This window comes from Coloeus monedula (genome assembly GCF_965178545.1).
Source record: "Coloeus monedula genome assembly, chromosome: 13".
NCBI classification, from domain to species: Eukaryota; Metazoa; Chordata; class Aves; order Passeriformes; family Corvidae; genus Coloeus; species Coloeus monedula.
This window is the reverse complement of record NC_138793.1, coordinates 17,810,989-17,826,606: the sequence shown is the minus strand read 5'-3', so window position 1 is coordinate 17,826,606 and position 15,618 is coordinate 17,810,989. Positions and strand designations below refer to the sequence as shown.

Sequence of the window (15,618 nt, the reverse complement as noted above, 5' to 3'; positions counted from 1 at the left end):
AAATTTAAAAATCCAATTGCATGTGAAGCAATACATCACCAGAAACACTAACCTTTACAAATAAATTAAAGAAGAAAAAGTTAGCTTGAATGAAAGCACTTTGTTTTTCTCATTCTGTATGTTTTTCTTTTTTCCTTAGGCATCAACAGGAAATTTATTAACGCTGATGGAAATCAAACAAACACACAGTAGACTTTTTCCAGGACCTGCTCATGTAGCCCAGGGAGGGACCTCCACCGAGAACCGAGTTTTGTCCTCACGGCCATTGCGCAGAGTTAATGGGAAAGGGATGAATTAATTTGTACACAAGCTTTTACCTCTAACACACAGCGTGCAAACGGGGGAATCCAAACGCGCTGTGAGCGGTGTTGAAGCCCGCAGTGTGGGCTCCGCAGCGAACTTCCTAAACGTGCGATGCCATCGTGTGGGCAAAGACGCCTCCAGCAGTTTCCAGAGGAACCTCGATGAATTTCATTGAATCCTACAATGTTTTGAGTTGTTTTGAGTGAAAATGGTCATCTCGACCCTGCTACGGGCAGGGACACCTTCCACTAGCCCAGGCTGTGTTCACGTCACACGAACACCACATTAATTCCTTCATTTTTACTTGCTATGTCCTGACCCGCTGATACGAGCTGGGTAACTCCTGTGCCTCTAGCGGTGACCAGAGCGAATCTGAAACAGTATCCACCCTGGAATTCGGGTCAGTGTGTTTTTTTCAATCTGAGCTGGCAATAAGAAGAATATTCTACAGGTTTTTATGAAATTTTGCACCCATGAAGGTAAAAAAAAAAACAACAAAAAACCACCCCACAATTAAAACGCGTGCTTTAACTTTATCAAGATTTTCACTAATTCCTGCAAAAGAGCAAAACCTGTGCCATGGTTAGTACAGACAGAATTACAGAATCACAGAAGGGTTGGGTTAGAAGGGACCATAAAGATCATCTCATTCCAGCCCCTGCCACGGGCAGGGACACCTTTCACCATCCCAGGCTGCTCCAAGCCCCATCCATACTGGCCTTGAAAACTTCCAGGGATGAGGGCATTAATAACTTCTCTGAGCAACTTATTTATTTTTTTCCTAAATTCTCCTTCTTTCGTACATTTCTGCTTTTTGTTGAAAACACACTGATCAGACTATTAATAAAAGTAAAATGCCAAAGCTGCTAACCTGTTCCATGGTACCTGGGTGCAGGAACACTCACAACATCAGGTTTGTGGGAATTTGTCCATCTCTCCCCATCTGGAAGGAGGAGGAGGCTTCACACCGAGCTTGGAGTGCAAGAAAATCAACCAGAGTGAGACAAAGCACGGACAAACAAGGTGTCACTGCTATGAAGGCAAAGGCCTTAGTGTGTTACAAGAACCCAACCCTGTGCCTGAAAGAACAAGGGGAGTAATGTAAATGAGATGGAAAGTTGTCAACCTGAAAAAATGTGAGTTCTGGGAACAGAGTTTTGCAACCACTGAGATTAAAATTTTTCTCCCAAGTATTCACATGTCTGACTGAAGGCATGGCCAGTCCCTGTGACTTTGCACTTGTCCCTCAGCCCGTGTACAGCCTTTTTACCTCTCAGCCTCAAACCAGCCTGATTTTGCCAGTCACGAGATAGAAACGGAACCTTTTCATTGAGAAATTGTTGCGCTTTCCCTCCACTCCCCACTGCCATTGAAATTCACCAGAGCCTGAGTGTTTACCCTGAGAGTGACCTCTGTGTGTGTGTATTTATCACACACGCACACACAGCTTTTTCCTTCCCAAAGGCCACAACCTGCTTCCAGCACAGATCAGGGCCAGCAACACCTCCTCTCACAGACCTTCCCAGGACGCTTTTGGGGATGCTTTTTAAAATGCTTCAGCAAGGGGCACCCGGCAGCTCAGCCCTGACAGGGGCTGCTGGGGGTGGTCGCTGTGTCCCAGCTATAGCTCTGAATTTTTACTCTTTTTGAAACACGTTTTAGGGCCAGGGAGGCTGACGGAAAAGGGATGCCTAAGGAAGAAGGGTCTCCTCAGGGAGGAGGGTTCCCTAAAGGAGAGTCTCTCTAGGAAGAAGGGTCTCCCTGGGGTCTCCTCAGGGAGGACGGTCCCCTCAAAAAGGAGACTTTCCTCAGGGCGCAGGGTTCCCTCAAAAAGGAGAGAAGGGCTCGCTCAAAAATGGGGCTTTCCTCAGGGAGGAGGGTTCCCTCGAAAGGAGGGTTTCCTCAGGGAGAAGGGTTCCTTTAGGGAGACCGATCTACTCAAAGCTGAGGAACCTCTCCGGGAGGGGGATGGCCGCGCTCTCGCAGGTCTCCGGAGCTCTCAAGCTGCCTCCCCACCGCCTTCCACTGCGGGCTGCGGCACCGCCCGCCTCTCCCCTTCGGATCGCGGCGGCAACACTGCCGGCCCTCGCCTTCCCGGCTTCCCTCCATCCCCTCCCTTGCCTCCCTCCCTCCGCCCGTCCCTCCCCGCGGCCGAGGGCCGGCCCCGCGCTCCGCCCCGGCCGGGCGGGCGGAGGTGCCGGATGGCGCCGGCCGGGCCCGGGCTGGTGGCACAGCGCGGGGCCCATCGGGGGCGGAGAGGGGCCGGGCCCGCCCTGCCGGTAAGCGAGGGGCGGGCGGGGGGCTCGCCTCAGCCTCAGCCTCGGCCTGAGCCTCGTCACCGGCTGCGGAGCGATGGGCTGGGCTGAGCTGGGCTGAGCTGAGCTGGGCACACCGGGAATAAACCGTCCAAGGACCCCCTTTCTCCAGCGTTTCGCTGCTTAAATTAACAATATCTCCACGGTCTGTCTTCTAGGTTACAGTGGTTTCCATTCACCCCTCGGTGTTTTCTCGACGACCGACATCTTCCTCAGGCAGACAAGGCTTTAGGCCTGAAGGTGAAGCAGCCACAACTCGGCCTCTTATTTACGGTAAACAAAGTTACCGACAGAAGCACTGCATTAGGCTCAGCAGTACGCCCTTCGGAGGAGGCGGCTGAAGGGCTGCGTGATGGGCTCGTCTGCAAAAGAGAGGTGTCAGGAAGGACATGGAATTCGCAGAAAAAAACCCTACAAAACAATCTTTTTATTGCTCATCTCATCTTTTTCTTATTGTCACCCCAGCCTTGCGTTTCCCCCAGACATATGGGAATGCTGATGGTAGTGGTGGCTGTCACTGTGGTCATGGTGGAATTTGGGATTTCAGGCCTTGTTAGGTCTGCGCTGTGCTGCTCCAGGGAGAAAACCAGAGCCCAGACAACACTAAAAATCAAATCTGTGTAATGCAGGTGACTCCTGGGACATTGAGAGAAATAGTTGTACCACTAAATGTATAAAACAGAGAAACCCCAAACCAACCCCCCTATCGCCAACCTTAATTCTGTGGGTACCAACTCCCAATGATTGATTTATTGGTTTCATATGAATCTGTGTGTTTTAATGGGTCTTGAGTTGTGTTCCTAAATGTTTTTGTGACTTTGTTTCAAATGATTTTAGTATTATGTCCTTAGAAAAAAACACTCTCATGTAATTTTCAGAGACTTTGCAGTGATGTGTTTTAGTGCCACATCATATTGGCAAACTTAGCTGTAGTCCATTAATGCACCAGAAAGATGCAGCATAGTCTGTCATAACTAATCCATTATCAGGCTTTTCCCTTCATGTTAGGGATGTATTTCAGCTGTCAAACTCATGGTCACTTTGTATAAACTAATTTAACCATTAGGTCATATTGGTTTTTCCATTTGATAGAGACGTGACAGGTTTGCATTGGTGGCCAGGGTGGTTTTAGCAAAGAGCTGTCAGACTGTTAGCTTTTAAAGCACAGTTACTGTTCAGATGTTCTCCAAGTTTGTGAAATCTGGGTGAATACAGAGACAAAACAGTAGTTTTAATAGTTTCCTGTAAGGCTATTAATTTGCTCTTCTTGTAAAGCTTGCACTGGTATGTTAGTCTGTTTGATGTGTCTTTCATGGCCCTTGTGATATCTTTCTGTGTTTAATGTTTCTTTTGATTCTTTTTTCTTTGCTTCAGGTTGAAAAGATGGGGAATGCAGAAAGCAATGCTTATCAGAATCACCTTTCCAGATTTCTTCCTGAGGAGCAGTCTGACATTGATGGACTATTCAATACCTTATCAGGACTGAGTAGCTCAGCTGGAGCAAAAAATGCCAAAGCTGCAAAGAAAACTGTGACTCTGGCAACACTACAGGCAAGGCAATCTGTTATTCATGATATATCTGGGATGTAGTGTGTTGAACAGAATTCCAGAAAGAAGCTATAAAGATGTGGCAATAGTTATTTTTCAAGGATTGCTCATCTCAATTTAATTTTTCATAATTTGGGGCAGGATGGATATTTAACTTTTGCTTGCTGTTTAACATGAGTACTGACTTTCAGGTTTGCATTAATTTCTTAAATTGCATTTTTGGGTCCATTTGCAGCTTTCCTGATTCTGAAGTAAGTTGGGGTGTATGGAAATATTTTTACAGAGACCTGAAAAATGGAAAGAATATTTTTCCCCCTGGAGTCTGTAGTGGGGGATCATTTACAGATTGTCTTGAGAAGCTGTCACAAAGTCAGTTTTTATTTGGTTATGCCTGTCTCCCTCAACACATCACTGTCTCTAATCTCTTCATTTGTACTAAAAGCAGAGAATTCAATTTGACTTGATTAAGCTGTGGCTCCCTGTTTTAGCTAATTAACATGCATTATGCTTCTGATTAACTTTGCATTCATTTTCTAATCAAGAGAAAAATGATTCATTGGAATCCTTAATACCTTCTGCTAGTCAGGAACTAAGTGGCCCAATGAATGTAGTGGTAAAGTGCAGTTTGATATGTATTACACAAATAATGGAGTCAAATTAAAACTCATTGAAAGCAGCAGGTTATTTTAAGGTGTTCAGCAATGCCTGTGCATACAGACCAGCTTCAGCCTTCCTGCAGCCTGGCTGTTCATGAGCTGTCACCAGTTTTTGGAGCACCAATTTTGGAAATGATGCTCCCGCTGCCTGGTTTTTCAGCATTAATTCATCCAATGTCCTTGGTGCCTGTTATTTGTTTGGGACCTGGAAGAAGTTCTCTTTCTAGCTTTGCCCTAGATCACTGTGATCTCTGATGAACATTTGCCTTTTCCCTTCCTGGCTTTTTGTTTACCAGCTTAAATTAAAATCTTTTTGAAGACTTCCTGTAGGTGCAGGGAGAGTGGCAATGCCATTTCTGCCTTGTAGGTAACAGTGCTCATGCCTGGGCTGGACGGAGATGTGACAGATTTGATCCAGCAGCAGTCTGGTAACACTGGTGAGGCCCCAAGCATCACCTCCTGTGCTCAGCTTAGGTTACACATCTTCTGGGCCAGGGCAGGCTGCACTGCATAACTTGGGAAGCAGCTGGAGCAGGAACCTCCAGATTATTTCTTGAAGCCATTTAAAACAAGAGTTCTGAACTATCAGAGATGTGAGTTAGAGGGTTATTAAAGATTCCTTTTTTACACACCTCCTTTTTTTGCACCCCGGGTCCACTCTTTGGAATAGCTAGAAGCACAATGGAACAGCGCAGTGAAGTGGTGGGATTAGGTAGGTAATTCAGCAGTGTGATGTAAAAAAAACCTTGAGTATAATCTTTTAGTAGTGTTCCCTCCTGCCTCTCCCACTTTAGGCTCATGTAGGATTTTTAGAAAGCCTCTCAAAGTCAGCTGTACCCCCTGTGACCGTCCCTCCCTCCCTGTGGAGCACTCTGATGTGAAAGGCTGTGGCTGCTGTTTCTGCTCCTGCTGGAATCAATGGGAGTTGTACCACTGACGTCAGTGAAAGCAGCACAGAGCTCGGGATATTGGATCTCTTGTGCCCAGCAACAGCCATTAACAGCAAATAGGAGCAGCCCAGGTGGCTTCCACAGGAGTGGCATTGAGCCAGGGAATCAGTAATAGCAGCTCCCCTGAGTGGAGCAGGGCTTTTAGGCATGTGGGGCTCCACTGATTTCAGCACAGTCCCCACTGAGCTACACCCCGTGTGCAAGAGTCAGGTCAGGTCTTCAGCACGTTGTGCACAGTGCTGTGCACAGTGAGGACACTGGGTAATCATGTCCTCCTGCATGCATGTATTTGAGATGATTTATTTTTAAACAGTGTAATTATCTTGAACACTCTGAAAGTTGAATCCAAAGTCAGATCTTTCCCACAGAGCTGTGATGAATGATGATGTATTCCAGCTAGATTTCAATTCAAAGGGCCAAGCATGCAATTCAGATGAATAAGTGCTGATTTTGACTCTCTCCTAACATCAGGGATGCTTTTTAAAAATCAGGTGATCTGTGCTTCAATTAGTTGCTATGCAGAGAGAAATTTCCCAGGATTGTTTCTACATGTGCATGTAGGGTTAAACACTGCCTTGAGGCCAAAACTGAGATATGGAAAACACTACTTTCCTTTTAAGTGACCTCCACTATCAAAAGCAGAGTTAAAACACAATTTGGAATGTTGTACTGGCAGAGTTGGCAACCTTTGCACCAGAGTTATCACCTAGAAACCCTTTGCTTATACGCTATTAAGACTTTACAGTATTGCTTTTCTGAAGTCCATGGCGTTTCTAGAAAAACAGTATCAACCTAAATCACTAAAAAAATCACTATAAAAACAGAGATTTTTAGTTTTTCTCTTGGCAAAGCAGCTCTTTGACAAAAGTTTATTGCTCATACTATATTCTGTATGTCAGCACAGATTACCTGAAATACATCAGTTATTCTTCATTTGTAAAATGTGCTGTTTGCTGTTTCTCTCACTGCAGGCACACACCCGGGAGCCCCTGCCAGAGCCAATGACTCTTCGTTTGTACAATGGAATGAAAAGCATTGACCTGCCTGGCAAATCATCTGGGCTGAGTGAACAGATTTCGAAGGAGCAGTTTGTAATTTTTATGTCCAACCTCTTAAAAGGGAATGCAGATGAGAAGATTAGCATAATAATGAGAATGATCTCCGGGACAGGAGGGCCTCTGAAGGGCAAACAAATCCAAGAGGTAAATGAGCAGTTAAATGTGTGTTGGGGGGACAGTAAGAGAGCAGGGCAATAGTTAAGAGCCAGCAAGGGCTGTGGTGTGACTGGTGCTTCTGAGAACTGAGCAAAATGCTTTCTAGAGCTTTAGTTACAGGATCAGCTATGTAGCTTGCAAGGTGACAGAGTGAGATATCACAGAACAGTAATTCACCAGCAGCTCCTACACTGCAAAACGTGACCCTCCCCTCCCTCTTTCATTCCCTATTTTATGGAGGTGCTTTGTGAAGTAACATGTATCAAACGTCTTGAAAAAGGATCCTTTTCAAGACCTATGACACTGAAATAGCATTTCTGTAGTTCCTGACTTGTCATGGCAAGAGATGTTTCTGCCTTTGGGATTACAGCGTCAGTACTGTTTGACTTTATCTTCAGACAGTCGTTTGAAGCTCTTGGAAATTTCATTTAAGAAATACCAAAATGGTGATGTTTTAAAGTTCACAGAGGATCTGATCACATCTGTAGTCCACGTACTGAGCTACAGGAAGGAGCTGAAAGGTTGGAGTTTGGAGAATACGAGGGATTCTTCAAGTGGAGTTAAAGCTTTGGCTTCTGAGCTGCTCTCGGAATTGAAGCTTCCAGGTAAGCAGCCCTGATTCAGCATATCCCAGAGCTTGTGTAATCAGTGATCTCATGAGAATTTCTCTCTTTAGGTCACATCTTTGAATTCAAAGGGTGAGACCAAAATTTCGAGCCTAGTGCTTAGAAAATGACATGGGAATTTTATTTATTTTACCTTACCATCTTTCTCCCCTAAATTCAGGTGAGATTTGGTTTGAAGTCCCAGTTTGTTGTGGAACATGTCTATTTTACAAATACCTGACTTGCAAGTGACAGGCATGGGCATCTAAATATCTTTTATTTAAATAAAATTTTTCATATATTTATGGCTATGTCCTTTTATAAAGCATAAGTCTATCTTTGTACTGCTGTAATAACAGATTTTGGTGTCTTGCAAAGAACATTTCATGAGTTGTAGCTTGGAGTCCATGCTTCTAAATCATGACAGCCCAGCCAAAGAATGCCACAGGTAAATGGTTGTCAGTTTTATTGTTGCATTTGCTTAATGTAGTTGACACTTTACTGTTGCTGGCTCCTTTCATGTGTGGTTTTCTGTTCATTACAACAATGGAATATTGTGTTTACACTTAAAAATCACCTGATTATTTTCGAGACCGTGACACTTACTGCTGTCCCTGTGTGTCTTGTTCTTTAGATGGGACAAAACCTGTGGGTTCTCAGCTGCTGGAGACAAATTTTGATCAAAGTGTCATTGAGGACTGGGTGTACCGAGTTCCCCAGATCTCAGTTTTCCTCAGTGTTGTCATCAGGCAAGGCCTCCACGTCCTGCACTCCCTCCCAGACCAAACCAACGACATCCTCAACCTGGTTCCCCACTGCAAAGGCATCAAAGGAAGAGGAGTTGCCAGTCTCTTTGACATCCCAGCCATCATCTACATCAACTCCCACCTGCCTGCAGAGCTGCAGCACAAGTGGCAGCTTTTATTTTCCTCCAGGCTGCATGGGGAAAGCTTCTCACAGTTGTGTGCCCATATAGTGAACAAAGGCCCTTGCATAGTGATCCTAAGGGACGTGGATGGTTTCCTCTTTGGTGGGTTTGCATCTCACTCCTGGGAGGTGAAGCCACAGTTTCAAGGTAATACTCACTTTTCTTTTTTTAGTATCTCTGGTAAACATTCCCTGGTTTTTGTACAGGCACAAGAATCCTGTCCCCTTCGTGGATACTGTCTTTTTAATGAGCAACAGTGTTTTTTACACTTCCAAGTGAGTTTTTCTGTGGCAAAAATAACACTAATTTTCAAAGAATATAAAACACACGCAAAGTTACTCTTAGCATGGCAGTCAGGCGAGTTGCTGATTAATATTTATAGTTTGTTATTTGATAAGGCTTTTAAAATTGCAGGACTTATTGATCACAGAACAAGTTTTCAGGGAAATCTATCAAGCCCTGTAGCTACTTAGATGGAAAATTAAACGAAAATGAAGGAAATAGAGCACAGATGATGAATTAGTGTCTAAATAAATTTGCCCACAGGATGGCAGTCCTCCATCAGGAACACCTGAGCCTCCTCTTGCCATTTGTGCAGTGTCTTTGTTCCCCTTCTGAAATCCAGCAGCCAGAGGATTCTTTGGACAAGCTAAACTTCTTGTTCCCTTAAAACTTAGGTGAGGAGAGAGAGGGTTTTTTAAGGACTCTTTGTAAAGAATGTTTGTGATGGATTTGTGAAGAAAAAAAAGCGGGCTTTGGGTATTTGATGTTGCTGGGAATCCTCACTTTGGCTACATTAGAAACTCAACTCATGTCCTGAACGAGTATTTGAAAATGACCACTTCAGACAGTATAATGTTATTTTACACTGACTACACATCCCTTTCCTTGTATTCTTCCCTGATAGAGAAACATGTAAAGCATACAGGGCAAGCACAGCTCAGGTGCCTCTGAATACCAAACTGGGCATGGTGAAAATTGCTCTAAATCATCAACTCTAAACTGATTTATGTATCAGTGTAGTCAGAACTGGGGGTGTCTGCACTCACACCAATTTGTACAGATCTGTCAGTTGGCCAGTTTTAGGTGATATAGTGCAATCTGGGCTAGGTGACACAGTGACATAATGTCCTGGTGATGCCTCTGACTCTGCCCTTGATCACAGCCTGTAATTGCATTGATTCCTGTGGCTACACAGAGTTCATTGAGAATAAAAACCAGATCTAAATCTTGATGGGAGATCTACTGGCTTTCTGAGATGGTAGCTGCTTTCTTTGAATTATTCAGCTTCAATTATGTTTTCTATTCTATTTGTAGACAAGTTCTTGCTTGCCCACTTGTCTGACCTGAGGTGCTTCTCTGTTTGCAGGTGACAACAGATGCTTTCTGTTTTCAGTTTGTTTTCTATTCTATTTGTAGGCAAGTTCTTGCTTGCCCACTTGTCTGACCTGAGGTGCTTCTCTGTTTGCAGGTGACAACAGATGCTTTCTGTTTTCAGTTTTCCCCACTCTGGCTGTATACACGTACACAGGGTACAATGACCACTACATGTATTTAAACCATGGCCAACAGACTATGCCAAATGGACTTGTAAGTATTCAGAAATGATGATTTGGAAATTGGATTTGTGGCTGGTGTTTGGAAGGGTTTTGTGGTTTTTTGGGGTTTTTTTTGGAGAGCAGATTTGTTTCACTTGTTATTCTCTGAGGAAATTTGCATCCCTGAAGCAGCACAAAACAGTGATCTGTGTAACTGAGGATTCTTCCACTGGCTGCTCTCCCTGCCATGCCAGCTGCTTTTGGAATTATGGAGGAGAAGGCCCAGCAGAATTAGAGTGCAGACATTGCAAGTAGCTGCTGCTGCTGCTGTGTGATGACAGGGGCAGGAGCTCCTCTTACTCAAGTTCACAGATGAGCTCTCCAGATGCAGAGGAGTTTCTATAGAGCTACAACACACCACCTGTCTTGAAAATGCTTTACAGTTTTGGAGCATTATGTGCCCATAACTTTGGGAATTGCAGCAGGCTGGAATTAATTTGCTCTAGAGAAAGTGAACAACATCAAATGACATTACTGGTTTCTGTAGATACTTTCCTAAATGGAAAAGAGGCAGCAAACCCAAGCACTGCCCCTCTGTTTGGAATGGAACTGTTAGTCAATAAACAGAAGCCAGGAGCTAAATTTCTGGCACAGCTCACAGATATTTGTATTCTGTAAAGCTTAGAGGTAGGCCAGTATCACTCAGGTAAATTCTTACTTGTATTCAGGAATAACAGATGTGGGTGCAGAGGCCCAGCTTCACTCAGAATCCCCTTCTTTCACCTACTCACAGAAGTGTGGCATAAATACTGAGCACAGCAGCTTGTTCTTAGGTTTCCTAACTTTCCCAGTCTGTTTTCCCTGTGCAGGATGTGTTTGATCTGCTGGTTTTCTTCCCAGGGTATGGGTGGACAGCGTGGCTACTTCGGGCTCTGGATAGACAGTGACTATGGGAAGGGCCACAGCAAAGCCAAACCTCGGTGCACCACCTACAACAGCCCCCAGCTGTCAGCTAAAGAGGATTTTACACTGGATGCCATGGAAGTTTGGGCAGTGGGAGATGCCCCTGAGAGTGCAGGGGTAGGTGAAATTGTGAATTGAACCTGTGAAATTGTGTCCTGGTTGGAACAGAAGATGTGAATGCAAAGCTCACAGTTGTTGTTTTCTGTTTAAACACTGTCTCTCCATGGTAGTGAATAACATTTTCTTTAACTGGCCCTGTGGTGCCATGAGTTTTGTAGCAAGCAGATAGCAAATCAGTAGTGGAATTATTGAGGGTGCCAACAAGAAGGAGTATCAGGAGCCATGAGGTGATCAAGTCAGAGTAGCACTACTTTTTTCTGAATTTCAAAAGGCCTTTTTGATATTGAGGAATGGTCTCTGGGAGGAACCTCCTTGGAGGGGCTCAGTAAAACCCAGTGTTTCTAAAACAGACGGCACTGGAAACTCTCAAGGAAAGTTTAATCTGTAATTCGTGAAGAGACCCAAAAGATTTCTTTATCAGTAACTTTAAATTTACTATTGTTTTACAATAAATTTGTGTGAATAGGTTTATGCCAGTCTTTCTGCACTTGGTTTATTTTTGGAAATGAGTAGGAGCCCTCTCTCCAGTCTCCTCTATCCCTGCAATTTATTCTCTTACTAAACTGTCTGGTCTGTACAGTTTGGTGGGGTTTTAAAATTTATTTATTTTTCACTTCTTTTCATACTAAATTCATGTGCCCTGACTTCGCTGGACACATAGTTCTAAATAGAAACAGAGCAAACTGTTTACAGAAAATGGTGAATTGTAACTGGATCTCTTCTTTAAAAACTTTAGCACTTCAGACTGAGGTGAGATTATCCAGGATGTCCTGGCTGGCTTGTAACCTGAATAAGCTTGAAATAGTTCACTGTCATCCTAGGAAAAGTTTATGGCCATTTTGTGTAGCTGCAGCAGTAAAAATCATTTGATGTATCCCAGTGAGTTTTGGAATTGGAAATACATCTCCATTGTGCCAAGCTTGCAGACCACATCACTTACGGACTTTAGAGTGTGTCCCTTCCCTGTAGCCTGGTATGGACATTTTAAATTGACTGTATTTTATTTTGTTTTGAAGAGAAAAGGCAAGAAGAGTATCCTGGATGTGGATCCTCAGGCTCAGGCCTTGTTAGAAATGGCTGGAAAAAGTCGTCAGAGCGAAGGTCTGCGGGAACCCATTGAAGAGGATGAAGAAGATGATGATGATGAGAACTAAAGGAGCCACAGTAACATGAAAAACCTTTACTTTTATTTGCTTCCAAGTGTTAATGTTCCTTGGACAAGATTTTTTTCCCTTTTTCCCCCCCCCTTAAATGTACCTAATTGTCTGGGACAAAGCTTGACCCTTGTACTTGTGTAATATTTAGGTCTAATGCACTGTTCTGCCTGAAGGGTTTTGTTTGGGGAGGACAGAAAAAGTAACTAGGGACATAATCATTAGGCATGGCTAAGGTCTAGCTGGATATGAATCTGCTTGCATTCCCCATAGATCATGTCTGCACACTAAATGAAAAGCAGCAGCAGTTACTGACAGTATGGCTTTCTGTCTTGGAGAGTTGATATGTACATAGTTACATATTTATAAAGCCTGTTCAAGGCACTGATTAAAGCTCTTATACCTCAACTGCACATATTTATTTGCATGCAATGGAATGAGTCAGCAAAGCTTACAGACTCTAATGATGTCCTACATTGGTGAACATAGCATAGTCCACATGATGCCATATGAAGGGTGCTATTAATTTGCATTGCTTCAGTTAAAGCATTAAATTTCAAGCTTTCTAAGTCAGATTTTCAGCAGGTGACTCCATATTCTGTAAGATGTCCAGAACAGTTATACAGCAACAAATTTTATACTACTACACTACCCTTGGTCCAATTCACTTCACCTCTTTCTGGAGAAACTTGTCTGTAGGTTTTTAAACTTGGAACAGAATCACTGGAGCCATATTTAACCTAAAAATGGGCCATACCTCCAGCAGGAATTTTCTAGAGAAGGTACATTCTTTAGTAGCCTCATGAGACTGGAATGAAAGATCAGGCTTTTAAAAAGGTTGAGTAAGAAGCAGCCACATTTAATTGAGAATAGGATCTGTGGATACCTTGTGAAAGAAATAAAAATCAGGGTTATGTGTGTAAAATGTTTAAAGAAGATTGCTGTACACTTTATTTCCACATAATTAATCATTACTCTATTATAGAAAAATATCCCCAGAATGTGAAATGCAGTTGTTGGGGTTTGTGCTCTGTTTTGTGGCTGTTCACCAGTCAGCACCAGTTTTGTCAGGTCTCTTATACTCAGGACTTTTTCTATTTGAATTAGTTCCCATCTCTCAGTAACTATTAGTTTGACCTTGCTAATTCTATGTGTAATTAATTTGTCAAAAATAACCCTGATTTCTACCAGGGGCTGTAATTTCTAACTCAGCAAAAAGTTTGGTTATTGGTGTCTCTGGTTGTCAGTGTTTCCTCCGTTTTCTGAGGAAAAGAACTGTGTCAAACCCCCTTTGTCCTGGCATGAGTTTGTCTTCTTTGCAGCTTACAGCAAAACTGTTGTAACAATAGAATTCTGCAATTCCTGATAATGTGGCCTTCCTTCATGTTCTTTCCCTTGGTGTTTTCTTGTATGTGATTTTTTTCCCCCCACCTGTTGTGAGGGAGCCGGATTTGAATATTCTGAACAATCTGCACTTGTGCCTTAATGTAGATCTCGTTTCTAAAAATTGTATTAAACAACATGAATTTAGCCTTGAAAGGAGAGCATGAAGAAATCACTCCAGCCAGGCATCCTAGGACTCAGCTGTGTGTTTTGTGGAGTACCTGAACTAATGCTTGGGGCATTTCTATACTGTTTGTTCCAGTACAGAGAGTGCTGTGAGGGGCCTGGCATAGTGTCCTTTTTATCCTGTATTTGCTTAGAGAAACCAGATAGTCTCCCAAATTTGTAAAAAAAATACAGCATCAGAACGATTGCACTGATACTTTTGTATAGTTTTCTTCTCTCTATATATTAATAATGTTAAATTGTGCAATGTAAGGAGTAGCAAGTAAGTACATGATGCTGTCTGTAGGTGTGGTGATAGCAGCTTTTGTTTGAACATTCTCAGACTCCCACTCTGAGTCTCAGAGGTCTTTTTCACTTAACAGTGACTAAGCCTATTTAAATACTCCCAAGTGGATGGCATACAGGGTGAGACAGTTGAATTTCTGCAGTCAACCATAAAATAAATAGCTAGACTTTACTTTCCTTCCATGACAAGGTAGAAGCTTGCTTTTGAGAACTGAAAGTATCTGCAAGGGTTAAAAAAAAAAAGTGAATTGTACAAAGCTACTCTCCACCAAAAATATTTCAGTGGCCAGGTTTTGATTTTTAATGAGTATCAGTATAGCTGTTTCTTTCTAGTCTATGATTTCAAAATGTACTCCTGTTTAAACATCATCTTGTGACTATCAGCATAGCATTCTGACCTCTGAAATTGTAGATTTTTGACAAGTTTGTGTCTGAGACTCTTCAGTTTGAAGGTGTTAAGCTGGGGCAAGAAGAAAACTGACACTATAGTACTTCAGCAAATGTCTCAGCAAAGCATTATTTACTAGGACACCCACTGATGCAAGCAGCAGATGGGATTACTCAAAATTGCTCTTTAAATGTAAAAGATGGGCTTGGGATAGACTCAATTTTTCTTTTAACCTGAAGATTAAGAAATCTGGGCTTCATGCTCATACACCTAAAAATGTCCAGAAGGCTTTTGTCAGCAGTGGGCTTTGCTATTATCTGAACAGCTCAGTCTCTTTTGTGCAATTCTTGACCCAACTGCAAAGCTCAACATCCCTGCTCTGTTCCTGACTCATCTTTATGCTCAGGCTCTTGTGAAAGCGAGTCCCTTTCCCATTAAATCCATCCACTGCTGTGCACTGGGTCTGATCAGCCTTCCCTTTTTCTCCTGTCAGTCACACAGGTACAAAAACTGACAGCTGAGGGTTGGCACTTCAGCTGCCTGCTCTGTTTGACAGCTCCCCACAGTTTCCTTGAAAGTCTCGCTGAATCAAGGCTGGATATCTGGGAATCCACAAACGCTATAAGTTGAAGGAAAAGAAATGCCTGAAGGCAGGTCTTTCCCACTCCTCTAATTTAACATAAAAGGATGTGTCTAAATCATGAGTCTCACTCAGATGCTTGTCAGTAACATTTTAAAATGTAGATTTTATTAATAAAAACGCTTTTGATTTAAATAAATAAAATTTCAGTTAGGCACAATAGATGTTTCTGTACAGGTGTGAAACTTCTTTTGTCTGGGACTAGCACAGCCTTCTGGACATACAGATTGGTGCTATAAAATTATACCTGTTCTTGGTGTAAAACAGGAGCCACTCTGGAGGTTTCTGCAAACAGCTCACCTGGAGTGGGCAGAAGAGTCTCTGGTGTGAGGACTGTTGGTACAGATGCACTTGAGTACCTTCAGAAAGGATGTGTGGCATCACAAAACCATGGATTTGGATTATCCAGCATCACAGCTCTGCTCCAAGTGTATTTTAGAGA

At 43.1% G+C, this 15,618-nt stretch overlaps 1 protein-coding gene across 2 annotated transcripts; it reads left to right on the top strand.

Moving 5' to 3' along the window:
- Positions 1–2,464: 2,464 nt before the first annotated feature.
- On the top strand, positions 2,465–15,338 carry MEAK7 (MTOR associated protein, eak-7 homolog). Of its 2 annotated transcripts, none has more exons than XM_082290008.1 (9): positions 2,465–2,582; positions 2,777–2,891; positions 3,993–4,169; positions 6,744–6,974; positions 7,447–7,591; positions 8,226–8,666; positions 9,991–10,109; positions 10,958–11,137; positions 12,157–15,338. In XM_082290008.1, the coding sequence occupies exons 3-9, from the start codon at positions 4,002–4,004 to the stop codon at positions 12,292–12,294; spliced, it is 1,422 nt and encodes a 473-aa protein (XP_082146134.1). In that variant the 5' UTR covers positions 2,465–2,582; positions 2,777–2,891; positions 3,993–4,001; the 3' UTR covers positions 12,295–15,338. The 2 variants fall into 2 exon arrangements, with proteins under 2 accessions (XP_082146134.1, XP_082146133.1); XM_082290007.1 differs by having other exon boundaries at positions 2,553–2,582; positions 2,777–2,858.
- The last annotated feature ends 280 nt before the right edge of the window (positions 15,339–15,618 follow it).

Bases quoted from the DNA above. Each gene is read 5' to 3' on its own strand.
- MEAK7 (XM_082290008.1), top strand. From the start codon at position 4,002: ATGGGGAATGCAGAAAGCAATGCTTATCAGAATCACCTTTCCAGATTT. The intron at 7,592-8,225 runs GTAAGCAGCCCT...CTTGTTCTTTAG, and splicing joins CTCGGAATTGAAGCTTCCAG to ATGGGACAAAACCTGTGGGT. The intron at 11,138-12,156 runs GTAGGTGAAATT...TTTGTTTTGAAG, and splicing joins ATGCCCCTGAGAGTGCAGGG to AGAAAAGGCAAGAAGAGTAT.